A 12,807-nucleotide genomic window follows, 5' to 3' on the forward strand; every position below is an offset into this window, starting at 1 on the left:
GTGTACGTGTTTCTGTATTTGTGTATGTATGTGTGTGTATGGGTGTGTATGTTTGTGTGTATGTATGTATGTTTGTATGTGTGTGTGTTTCTTTGTATGTGTGCACGTGTGTTTATGTTTGTATGTGTGTATGTATGTTTGTGTGTGTGTGTATGTGCATATGTGTGTGTATGTGCTTTCGTCTGATGTATGTGTATGTTTGTATGTATGTGTTTTTGTGTGTATTTGTTTCTTTGTATGTGTATGTGTGTATGTATGTGTATGTATTTGTATGTATGTGTGTGTATGTATATATGAGTGTGAATGTGTATGTGTGTGTGTGTGTGTGTGTGTGTGTACAGTGTTGTGAAAATGTATTCGCCCCCTTCCTGATTTCTTATATTTTTATACATTTTTCACTCTTTATTGTTTCAGATCATCAAGAAACATTTAATATTAGACAAAGATAACTAGAGTAAACATTAAATGCAGTTTTTAAATGATGATTTTATTTATTGGAGGAAGGAAAAATAAGGAAAAAAGTTATCCAAACCCGCCTGACCCTTTGTGAAAAAGTGTTTGCCCCCTAAACCTTATAACTGGTGGCCACCCTTGGAGGCAATAACTGTGTTTGTGATAACTGGCAATGAGTCTTTTACATCTCTCTGGAGGAGTTTTGGCCGACTCTTCTTTACAGGATTGTTTTAATTCAGCCTCACTGGAGGGTTTTCGAGCATGAACAGCCCGTTTAAAGTCATACCACAGCATCTCAATCGGATTCAAGTCCGGACTTTGACCAGACCACTCCAAAACCTTCATTTTGTTTTTTTTTAAGCCATTCAGAGGTGGACTTCGTGGTGTGTTTTGGATCATTGTCCTGCTCCATAACCAAAGTGCTCTTAAGCTTAAGGTCTCTAACTGATGTCCGGACATTCTCCTTCAGGATTTTCTGGTAGAGAGCAGAATTCATGGTTCTATCAATCACAGCAAGTCGTCCAGGTCCAGAAGCAGCAAAGCAGCCCCAGAATATCACTCTACCACCACCATGTTTGACTGTTGGTATGATGTTCTTTTATCAAACGCTGTGTTGGTTTTACACCAGATGTAACAAGACACACACCTTCCAAAAAGTTCAACTTTTGCCTCGTCAGTCCACAGAATGTTTTCCCAGAAGTCTCTGGGATCATCAGGATGTTTTCTGGTGAATGTGAGATGAGCCTTTGTGTTCTCTTTGGTCAGCAGGGGTTTTTGCCTTGGAACTCTCCCATGGATACTGTTTCTGCCCGATCTCTGTCTTATGGTGGAATCATGGACACTTACCCTTAACTGAGGCAAGTGAGGCCTGCAGTTCTTTAGAAGTGGTTCTGGGTTCTTTTGTGACCTGGATGAGTCTGGGCTGTGCTCTTGGAGTAATTATGGTAGGCCGGTCACTCCTGGGAAGGTTCACCACTGTTCCAAGCCTTCTCCATTTGTGGATAATGGCTCTCACTGTGGTTCTCTGGAGTCCCAAAGCCTTAGAAATGGCTTTGTAACCATTTCCAGACTGATAGATGTCAATGACTTTGTTTCTCATCTGTTCTGGGATTTATTTGGATCATGGCATGATGTGTTGCTTTTTGAGATCTTTTAGCCCACTTCGATTTGTCAGAGAGGTTGTATTTAAGTGATTTCTTGATTCAGGTTTATCACAGTTCATTTGTGATTTAACAAGGGGAGGGCAAATACTTTTTCACACAGGGTCAGGTGGGTTTGGATCACTTTTTTCCCTTAATAAATAAAATCATCATTTAAAAACTGCATACAATTTTTACTCTGGTTATCTTTGTCTAATATTAAAATTAGTTTGATGATCTGAAACATTTAAGTGTGAAAAATTTGCAATAATGTGAGAAATCAGGAAGGGGTCAAATACTTTTTCACAGCACTGTATGTATGTATGTGTATGTATATGTGTGTATATACGTGTGTGTATATATGTGTGTGTGCATGCGTGTGTGCATGCTTGTGTGCAGGTTGCTCAGTTTTTGCAGCACCAACTGTGGTCTTAAAATAACCGCAGCATGTTATTGTCGTTGTGGTTATGACAGGACTTTCTTTAGAGAACACATTTGAAAAGTTTGTTCCTGTTAATTGTTTAATAAAAATCTGAATGACATCAAAGAACACAAATATAAAAGTGAAAAAGAGAACTTTGCTGTCACTAAGAACATAAATCTATGAAATGTGAGACATGAGGAAAGATAGAAATGAAGTTTCTAAGCAGTGAAAGACGTTTCAGAGGCCAGACGATCGGCTGAAGAAGACAAAAGTTTCTCTTTCACAAAGTGTTTAGAAGTATCGTCCTGACTCTTGACTCTGAACATGAAGCAGGGGGGGACAGAAGAAGTATCACATGAGTTCCACACACACAGATGATGAAAAACATTCAGTATGAACAGCAAGTTGACTGAAGACATGGGGACAGCAAAGTCCAGCATCCTGTCAAAGAGAGAGTGGGATCATGGGGGGGGCGTGGTGTGTTTCAGTCTGTGGTGGTGCGGCGGTACCAAAAGCGGGCCCTGAAGTCGTCGCTGCAGGTCATGAAACCGGGGTTCGTGGGCGAGTGGACGATGCAGCGGACGATGTTGTTGTGTCCCAGAGACAGCAGGTTTTTCCTCTCGGCCGTGCGGGAGTCCCAGCAGCACAGGCTGATGGTGCGCTCGTCTGGCAGCAGAACGTAGTCCTCCGTGTGGTTGAAGACGCCCTGTGTGCGGTGCATCTGTCGGCCGCTCAGCCCTGCGCCTGTAACACACACACAGGAAGAACGAGCCAATCAGAGGGTTCAGGACCAAGAGGCAATGCACACATGTTCAGTTTTATTCAGCTGACCGTGCGCTAACCCCGCCCACATTTCTGTCATTACACTATCAAGATTTCTGTTATTGCAAAACTGCAGCCTCTCAAAGTTTGCATCATCACAGATCATTGATGAATGAAAACAACTAAATCTCCATGAGCTGCTTCAATATTCCCTCTCTCGCTGATTTGTAATGTTTAAAGCTTTACTCGTTTTTAAACTAAAGCCATCTGAAGAAATTTCAAACATGCATCTGATCAGGTTTGATAAAATCACGAGAGCAGGCTCAAGACTTGTGGCTACATGATACATAGAAGGGTCAGCAGCCTAAAGAGCTAATGGTTCATTTAGAGCAGTGTTTCCCAAACTGTGCTTTAAATTGTGTGCGCAACAGTATCAAAGTTTTTGTGTACCGTTACACCCCTAATAGATAAACAAGATGAAGAATCAGGTAGAACCAAGCGGCAACCTCCGGTCTCAAACGATGAAGCCCATGCTGAAGTGATATAAACTGCAATACATCGAGAATCCGCTTGAGGCTGGCTGCAGAAACACCGGAAACCACATAGACATGAATGGGAAAAAGACGATCTTTGCAGCATTAATAAACATGTTTACAGCCTGGTTCAAAAAACAGCCCTACAAAGCTAATCTCTCTAATGGCACACACTGTACGGGGGGTGAATTTTTTTCTAACGTGACGGTTCAGAAGATATTAAGATTACGAGTTTTGCCCAAATAAGGACATGACTGACATGACTCCCGGTCGGGAACACATAGCTGTTGGCTAGGAGGCTCACACTACGTCACACTCTGCCTGGTTGAGTTCTGCATTTCCAATATGGCTGCCGCCATGTATTTGCTTCAGAACAGCTCTCAGGAACAGATGGGTGACGTCACGGATACTACGTCCATATTTTATACAGTCTATGGGTAGAACTGAAGCTGAAGAAAGCTATGCATTGAATCGTCTGCGTAGCCTACACCGGAGGTCCATGTAGCTCCCGTACCTACGCAGAGGCCTACACACATGGCTGACGTGCACCCCCTCCAAAATGTAACTATACGTAGAATGGACGCGGAACGCAAGCCATGTGATTGGTCCATTGTGTGATTGGCATTGTATTTCATCTCCTCCTCTCTATTCTTCATGTAATCATGTCTGTATGATAAACAGCAACATGTATCATGTGTAGATATTGGAGAATTGCTGCGCGTCACAGACAAGCGTGCCAGGTACGGCCCTGGTGGTGAAGCTTTCAGCAGTGTGACTGCCCCCTGGTGGCTGGCTGCAGTATAGGTCAAAAATCCGTCTCCCCCATTCATTTGAATGGGGGAGCAGTCAAACTTTAAAAAATAAATACACGTCGTACGAATGTTTCTCACATCCGTATGCTGTGGTTATATGTAGTTAGTATTTGACTGTTTTGTGTCCAAGGCCTCTTTTTTCTGAAAAGTTTCTTTTTCGTTAGTTATCAGAGTTTAAAAAACGGGGTTTTACTTCCGGGTTTCCTTTGATTGACAGCCGCCGTAGAACGAAACTTCAAAGGACACACAGCGTCTTGTGACGTTACGCTACAGGGCGGAGCTTATTACAGTGGCTTCACAGACTCTGGCTGCACAATGGCTGCGCCCAGGAGAGGGATTTTTTGGCTTCAGAACTGTACAACGGGAAGAGGCGGAGCAACGCTGTCCATTTTTATTTACAGTCTATGGTCACGGACACATCGACACACAAGTATGTGGTGCTCATGTCCGCATCAAGAAGTATAAATCAGCCTTGAGTAATAGATAATTGGGGTATAAAAGTATTTGTATTCGTACCCAAACTGTTTCGGTACAGCGTCTTCACGCAGTCCTGAAGGTAATGCAAATCCAAGGTACCACCACTGACTGAAAACAGAAACGTACCACACAGCTTGTGCCCCACATCACATACGCTAATGAAACTTTGGTTTCAGGGCGGAGACTCTCTGAAGAAATCACCTCAAAACATCCTGAGTTTGTATCACCTGAGCTCAGCTTGTGCAGTGAACTTAAACAGTGGTTACCTGTGATCATCGGGGAACTGATGCTGCACTTTAGACCGTGTGTAAAAATTCTTTAAGTTCCTTATAAAGGAATATATATTTTCCAACCTGTACCAACACTTTTGTGGACCGTCACACCCCTTATAGAAAAACAAGATGAAGAATCAGGCAGAACTGAAGCTGAGTAAGAAAATAGGAATAACTAACTAGATGTCAGGAAATGTAACTTTTCAAGTAATTTAATAGACATTGTATGAGCCATTTTATCTATGCTGCTTTGTTTTTTTTGTTTTTGTCACTCGCACAATCACCACAAGGGGCGCTTCAGGTAATTGGGCAGGTACATTCTACAGAAGGGGCACAGGTGAAGCTGTGATCTTGGGAACGGGAAGAGCAGACGGTTTTCATCCAAGCAGCGACCTCCAGTCTAAAAATATGAGTCCAATAAAAGCTGCAGTTCATCGAGGATCCGCTTGAGGCTGGCTCCGGAAGTACCAGAAGTGGCATACACATGAATGGGAAAAAGATGATCTTTACAGCAGACATAAACATGTTTACAGCCTGGGACAAAAGACGAGTGGAGTCTGGATAGCTCATTTCTTGATGTCCTCTCACTGTGAGGGGGGTGAGTTTTTTCTAACGCTGCAATTTCAAAAGATATTGAGATTACAAGTCTTCCAATGAGAGGCACAGCTGACTGGGGGAACGCTGTAGCTGTTGGCTAGGAGGCTCAAACTCCGCCTCTTTACGTCACACTGGCTCGACAGAAGCAATATGGCTGCCGCCGCCGATTGGTCTCAAAACAGTTCTTCAGAAACAGATGGGTGACGTCACGGATACTACGTCCATATTTTATGCAGTCTATGTTTTCACTGCTAATTATAGACATCACTGTTACCCTCATCACACATATCACCTTCAAAGTAAGATGTCTGTACCTGTTTTTCATTTGGATCAACAAATGGCAAGAAGTAACGCAACGATAACCTCGGATTGGACACTGGACTCTTTTAGACGTGCGTCAAAAACACCTCACTCCCTCGACCCGCACCCAGACAGGGACTAAAATCAGGCCAGAATAGTCACTACACATGTTAGGCTGCAGAGGTGAGTAAGATTCTGCAAACCTGCTGTGCAAACCGAGACTCCACTCACTCTCAGAGAATAACATCGCACATTCTTTGGAGGGATGGGATCCAAAAGTTCTGATCCATACTAATCAGGATCAGTTTAATGTTGGCTTGTCCAGTGTGCCTCACATGTTCATAATGAAGAAAGTGTTTAAAGCCTTCATTTGGCTTTGATAAAGTCTCTTCAGCCTCTCTGTCTGTAAAACCGGACTACACAATGTGGATTTTAGTTGTTAGGGACCGTTTCTATCTTAGATCAACAAAGCTGTGCCTCAGCGTCACTGCTCATCACAAGCTAACCGCTCCATCTCTCTGAACACGTAACCAGTGTGTGGGAACTGTTGCTGAGTGTTTTCGTAAGAAGACCGTTTACAACACTAATTGCATCATTTTCGTCTTACCTAAATATTGACAAAGAAAAGCCTCCACGTCACAGTCTGCATGGAGACGCTGCAGAATGTGACACAATCATTTAGGGGAATGTGAGCCTTGAAGACGTTACTCTAATGTTATGAAAGCTACTCTAGGCCCGGTCACGTCCCCTCTTCTTAGTATGAGATTTTCTCTGCGATGTGTTATAATGAGGCAGTAATAGAAGGAGAAGTGATTCAAGTGTGGTCGTCCTCGACAATACTTTGTCTTTCAGTCTGTATACCTCCGCTTTGGTGATGGAGCCTGGTGCTACCTGTGTCTTTAATTCTTGACGAGTAGAGGATCACATGTAGGAGGTGTGATTTCTACGGTAGTCAGATCGCCTGTTCTCTCACCCACTATGTTTTCTTCATGTTGTCCACAGTGAACTCGGTGACTCTGAGTGGATTATGTCATATTGGAGCTGATACATGTTGCTGTTGATGATACAGTCATTATTACAAAGAGGAGCAGAGAGGAGAAGATGGAGAGTAAGGCCAATGTATGCAAGAAATGCCATGCTGCTCAGCAGACCAATCACAGGGCTTGCAGTCCGTGTGGGTTTTGCCGCGTAGAAACATTTTGGAGGAGGTGCACGTCAGGCTAAGTGCACAGGCTTCTGCGTTGAAACAGGGCTATGAGGACATATAGTGTAGGCTACGATTCAATGCAGGGGTACAAACTAGGGATCTAACGGATCTTAACTCGGACACGTTGTTTTTGTTTCTGGTTTTCTATCATGTGGAACAAACATCATGTGGTCTCATATTTCATTCAGCTATCAGGGAGGTGTTTTAAGATTAAAGCATGTTTCGATGTGAGTCAGCTGACTAAAGGTGTTGCGCACAGCTCTCTCCTCCGTCAACACCCACAGGTTGTGTTTTCAGAACTCAGCACGAAACAGGACCACTGGACAGCAGGAGTCATGTGACCGAGGTTTTCCCGCTGTAGTCACTGAATCAAGGATTCTCCTCCTCCTCTCCTCATCCATGTTGTCTTTCTGGTCCTCTGAAAACCTCTGACCTGTTGACTCCAGGCCTGGCTACGCTCATCATGACGGTTTGTTGTTGTAGTTAAGTGAAATACGATCTGGTGATCACACAGAGTGTTTTATTCTGAAAATTAACTGGATGTTTTCATTTTGTTTTGGTGCCTGACTTCCTGTCCCGCTCCTTCTGCTCTGTTGAGATTGATGCGTCGTGCTCCGGCATACGGCAAAAATAGAAGTCTTGTGTATCTGATCCGGAGGGCTCTGACCTGCCGGATCAGAGACACAGCTGGAACGCAACGGAGCGGATCCAGTGGAAGTTAACACATTGACTTGAATAGAAACCTATCAGATCTGGTGTCGTGACGGATCGGACACGGATCTGGTGGAATTTTGCCATCATCTGGGTGATGCGGCTGAGTGACAGGTCTCCACGAGCGCTTTTTCTCTCTGCCGCCGGACTGATTATGTCCCGGTTGCGCTCCCGGCTGACACATGACCGCGTTCATATGCTTATTTTTCTCAAAATGACCGAATAGACAGAAAACTGGACCCTGTGAGTCTGAAATATGTTTCTGTTCAGTTCTTTTTTATGACTGTATGTCCACAGAGATTATGAGCCTGCTCCACACGTTGATATTCAGCGTGTTTAACATTTTGTACGCCTCAATAGGAACCGTAGCTATTCAATACTGTCAGTTATATACATTGTGTCCATAAGGAACATTTGATTTAGGAGTAGAAACGCATTCGGCTTTGCTTTTGACGGAAAACGTCTATGATTTTTTAAAGGATTAATCAATAATTGTTTGTTAACATTTCCAAAGATCGATCACAGAGATTGCTTAAAATTGACATCCCTCGTACAAAACCAGGATTTATTCTACACCCCTCATGTTTTGTCACAATGCCAGACTAGAGTCAAGCTCAGCAGGGTGTACAGGGACAGTTGGAGTCCCACATGAACCTGTGTTGTGGTTCTTGTCGTTCTCTCCTTACCTGTGTACTTGACGAGCGTCCGGCCCGTTGAGATCTCCCACAGCTTGACCACAGAGTCCTTCCCACTGGAGAGGATATACTTGGAGTTCTTGGAGAAGATGGCGGAGCAGACCTCCGCCCCATCGTGGGCCTTATCGAATGAGGTCACGCAGCGGTTGGAGACGCCATCCCATAGCTTGATGCTGCCGTCTTTGCTGCAGCTGACGTAGCTGTTAGCAGAGGGGTTGTAGCTGACGCCGCTGATTGTGTCCGTGTGCTGGTCCAGGGGGTTGCAGGACACGAAGCACTGGAAGGTGTTGACGTCGTAGAGGCGGAGAGTGGGGTGCTGCGTCCCTACGAGCAAGAAGTCACCTGATGGATGAAAGGAGATGGAGCGCAGCATTTCTGCTTCCTGGAAGAAGACAGATGGAGAGGATTGAGCTACAGATTTACAGATAAACATTATTAACACAGGGTCAGATTGAAGTACACTATTACAGGTGATAAACAGCGCAGGGACATACACGTACCTGTACATATTTAAAAGCTCTCTTTGCTGAAGGCTTGGAGTAGTCAAAGAGTTTGAGGGTGTAATCTCTGGAGCCAGACGCTAGGATCTGTTCAGTTGGATGGAAGGCGAGGCAGGTGACTTCATCTACGTGGTCATACAGCGTTCGAATCACAGGGTGGTTCTCCATGTTCTGCTGTGCCGTCTCGTTCATCATCACCTGACGATTACAAAGCACAAACACAGTCTTCACAATCCTGCAGGACTAAACAACAGAGCACTCAGGTCTCAAACCGGCCTCACCTCAATAGGCATGGCACTCTTGGCCAGCATGCGCTCGGTATCCAGGATCTTGATGGAAGCATCAGCAGAACCGGTGGCGATCAGCTGGCCATCACGGCTGTATGAGGCGACGCGGCACGGACCCTTATGGGATGTCACATAGCAGGTTTCATACTCTGATGCCTCTGGGGACATGGTCTGGACATCTGCGTCAAATTCCAGATCTATACCGACACCAGGGGCCACTGTGTCTGAACGCCCAATAGCGTACTGGACTGCACTGTCATCATTCTCCATCCCTGGAAGAAGGTGGGACATGGGTCATTTAAAACCTTGCACACAGGTGAGCAGGAAGCGGGAGCAACACCTTTCATCTATTTATTTTATTTTATCTTATTTTATTAAACATTTCTTGCAAATGTAAGGAAAAAAAAAAAATATATATATATATATACAGTTGTATGAAAAGGTTTGGGCAACCCTGACAATTTCTGTTATATTTCATTTATAAATCATTGGGTGTTTTTATCAGCAACTTCATTTTGATCTATCAAGTAACCAATGGGTACAGTAATATTTCAGTGGTGAAATTATGTTTTTTGGATTAACGGTGAAAGTGCAATATACATCAAAGCAAAATTAGACAAGTGCATGAATTTGGGCACTCCAACAGAAAAATCACATCAATATTTAGTAATGACTCCTTTTGCAGCCACTAGACGCTTCCTCAGGCCTGTAATGAGTGTCTGGATTCTGGTTGAAGTTATTTTGGACCATTCTTTCTTACAAAACATCTCCAGTTTAGTTAGGCTTGATGGTTTCCGAGCATGGACAGCCCACTTCAAGTCATCTCACAGATTTTCAATGATATTCCAGTCTGGGGACTGGGATGGCCATTCTAGAACATTGTACTTGTTCCTCTGCATTAATGCCTGAGAACATTTTGAGCAGTGTTTTGGGTCGTTGTCTTGTTGAAATATCCAGCCCCACAGCATTGTGGAACCTCCACCAAATTTTACTGTGGGTAGAAAGTGTTTTTCTTTGAATGCTGTGTTCTTTCACCGCCATCCATAACTGCGCTTGTTATGCCCAAATAACTCAATCTCTGTTTCATCCGTCCACAGCACCTTATTCCAAAATGAAGCCAGATTGTCCAAATGTGCTTTTGCATACCTCAAGCGACTCTGTTTTTGGCGTGTGCTCAGAAAAGGCTTCTTACGCATCACTCTACCAAACAGCTTTTCCTTGTGCAAAGTGCGCTGAATTGTTCAAGGATGAACATTAACACCATCTGCTACAAGATGATCCTGTAGGTCTTTGGAGGTGGTCTGTGGGTTGTTTTTGACCATTTTCACCATCCTTCGCCTGTGCCTCTCCAATATTTCTCTTGGCCTGCCTCTTCTGGCCTTAACAAGAACTGTGCCTGTAGCCTTCCATTTCCTCACTATGTTCCTCACAGTGGAAACTGACAGCTGAAATCTCTGAGATAGCTTTTTGTAGCCTTGCCCTAAACCATAATGCTCAACAATCTTTGTTTTCAGGTCATTTGAGAGTTGTTTTGAGGCCCCCATGTCGCGACTCTTCAGAGGAGAGTCAAAGAGAAGAACAACTTGAAATTAGCCACCTTAAATACCTTTTCTCATGATTGGATGCACCTGTCTATGAAGTTCAATGCTAAATTAGCTCATCAAAGCAATTTTGTGTTCCAATAAATCAGGGTTAGGTAGTTACAGGTACTCAAAACAATACAATGACAAGGGTGCCCAAATTTTTGCACAGCCTACTTTTGACATCTGATTTATTTTCATACAATTTAATATTTCTACACTTAAAGTTTTTGTCTTGAAAACACCACAGTGCTCAGTTTTGATTAGAAAATGAATGACATGCCACTTTGATCATTTTCTGTGAAGACAGAGTAAATTATTATGCAGCCTCAGAGGGGTGCCCAAACTTTTTCATACGACTGTATATATATGGTTACATTCAGTATAGAATTGCCAAGGGAAACAGCTGCCATGCCAATAATTAACAGTACATCATTTTGAAATATTGAAATGAATGACTATGTTTTAAAGTGCAGTTAATTAGGTTGTGGCTTAACATAGGAAAAATAAAGAAAGAAAGAATGAAAGAAAAAAAAACAATGAATCAAAAAATATAAGGGCATATCAGTTTTCAGTTTCTAATTCATAGGGAATGTTTCTTCAAAACATCATGAACTGTTTGTGCTATTTTTCCTAATTTTAAGGACTTGAGGTATAATTTAAATTCATTTAAAGTCTACTTTTGGGTATAAAGAATTCTGCTAGACACAGAATCACATTAATGCAGAGTTCATCATTTTTGTTGTTTAAGGTTATACCAAACGTCACATCATATCTGGAGATAGAAGGGATGAGACTATCTTTGTAATCCATTTGTGGATTCCAACCCAAAACGCTTTAGAAAAATACATGGTCCGTGGTTTCTATGTTGTTTTTGCAAAATGAACAAACATTGTCATCGATATTGAAACACAGTCTAAGAAGTTCTTTGAGATACAAGGATCTTACCCGACAGAATTTTCATCAAACGTATGAAATATGTCATTTTTCTTTGGCTGTCCTGGGAATTATTTTCTTATAGAGGAATTATTACACTTTGTATCCCAGATTAAATTGCCTTGGATTGAAAGTGGAGCCAGTTGCAGTTGGATAGTCTGATGTGCCATTATACTTTTTGTCAGAAAGTCAAATTCTTGAGGAATTGCTTTGAAAGCAGGAACAGGACTCACCTATCTTTGCCAGCTGCATGAGCTGCTCAGAGGGGGACACTACAGTCGGGGGTTTGACCTCACTGATGAGACTGTTGGCGATGCTGGTGTACCCATCATAGAGGAGCTGGCTGATGATGAGCCGGTACAGGTGCTGCCGGTCCTTCAGGGTCGGTTTGGGACGGAACATGGTGGGTCAGGCTGAGCCGTGAACACTGACTCCTGACTTCACTGTAAAGGAAGGCACGATGTAGTATTGTGAAGAAATGTCCTTTTCACAAGATGACAAAGGTTATTGTATGAGTACTACAGCAAACAGCTAGTCTGTTACCTGTGATAACTTGTGTTCACCTTACCTGAGACCTTCTGCAGGGAATGAATGGAACTAGCGGGTTGCTAACGTTAGCTTGGTTGCTCTGGTTGATAAAGAGTTAAATATAACCGTAATTAAACGCTGATTAAATCACCGGAAAGCAGAACATACCGAGCAATGCACGTCAGATGAAACGGAGACGTATTATTCTTCACTATGGCTTTTTAAATGGTGCAAATATACAAAGTTAACCCTCTGTAAACTTTCAATGGCGCTTCTTGACCAAAGCGTGCGTGACGTTTCACGTAATTGCGTCTGACGTCACAGCCTTCTTCGGGGATTTTCAGCCACCAGCGACTTGCAGCCATAACAGCCGCATTACCGCCACCTACTGGACCAATTCAGTTCAAAATGCACAATATTTACAGATCCAAAGTCCACGTCTTCATGACTGAAGTCAGAGTATAGATCATCCTGGTCAAATATTACTCCACTACAAGTGAAAGTTGTTCAGTCAGATTATGACTTAAGTTAAAGTCCTGGAGTACTTGCTTTAAAAAATACCGAAGTATTCAGAGTAATTTTTAAAATATCTCT

General features: G+C 43.0%; 1 protein-coding gene across 1 annotated transcript; it reads right to left on the reverse strand.

Annotated features, from left to right (window-relative positions):
* Positions 1-2,099: 2,099 nt before the first annotated feature.
* Positions 2,100-12,543, reverse strand: cstf1 (cleavage stimulation factor, 3' pre-RNA, subunit 1). The gene is made up of 6 exons (XM_034689271.1): positions 12,254-12,543; positions 11,919-12,128; positions 9,164-9,441; positions 8,883-9,080; positions 8,374-8,764; positions 2,100-2,760 (listed from the first exon to the last, which is right to left on the reverse strand). Exons 2-6 carry the CDS (start codon positions 12,085-12,087, stop codon positions 2,501-2,503), a joined length of 1,296 nt encoding a protein of 431 aa, XP_034545162.1. The 5' UTR covers positions 12,088-12,128; positions 12,254-12,543; the 3' UTR covers positions 2,100-2,500.
* Positions 12,544-12,807: the final 264 nt, after the last annotated feature.

The sequence above is a fragment of the Notolabrus celidotus genome, chromosome 1 (genome assembly GCF_009762535.1).
Source record: "Notolabrus celidotus isolate fNotCel1 chromosome 1, fNotCel1.pri, whole genome shotgun sequence".
Taxonomy (NCBI): Eukaryota; Metazoa; Chordata; class Actinopteri; order Labriformes; family Labridae; genus Notolabrus; species Notolabrus celidotus.

What these genes read in the sequence shown, in the direction of transcription:
- cstf1 (XM_034689271.1), bottom strand. Translation starts at nt 12,087, where the DNA reads ATGTTCCGTCCCAAACCGACCCTGAAGGACCGGCAGCACCTGTACCGG. An exon ending in CATGCAGCTGGCAAAGATAG is followed by an intron (nt 9,442 to 11,918) that starts GTGAGTCCTGTT and finishes ACCTTCTTCCAG; the next exon opens with GGATGGAGAATGATGACAGT. An exon ending in GAGCTTTTAAATATGTACAG is followed by an intron (nt 8,765 to 8,882) that starts GTACGTGTATGT and finishes GTCTTCTTCCAG; the next exon opens with GAAGCAGAAATGCTGCGCTC.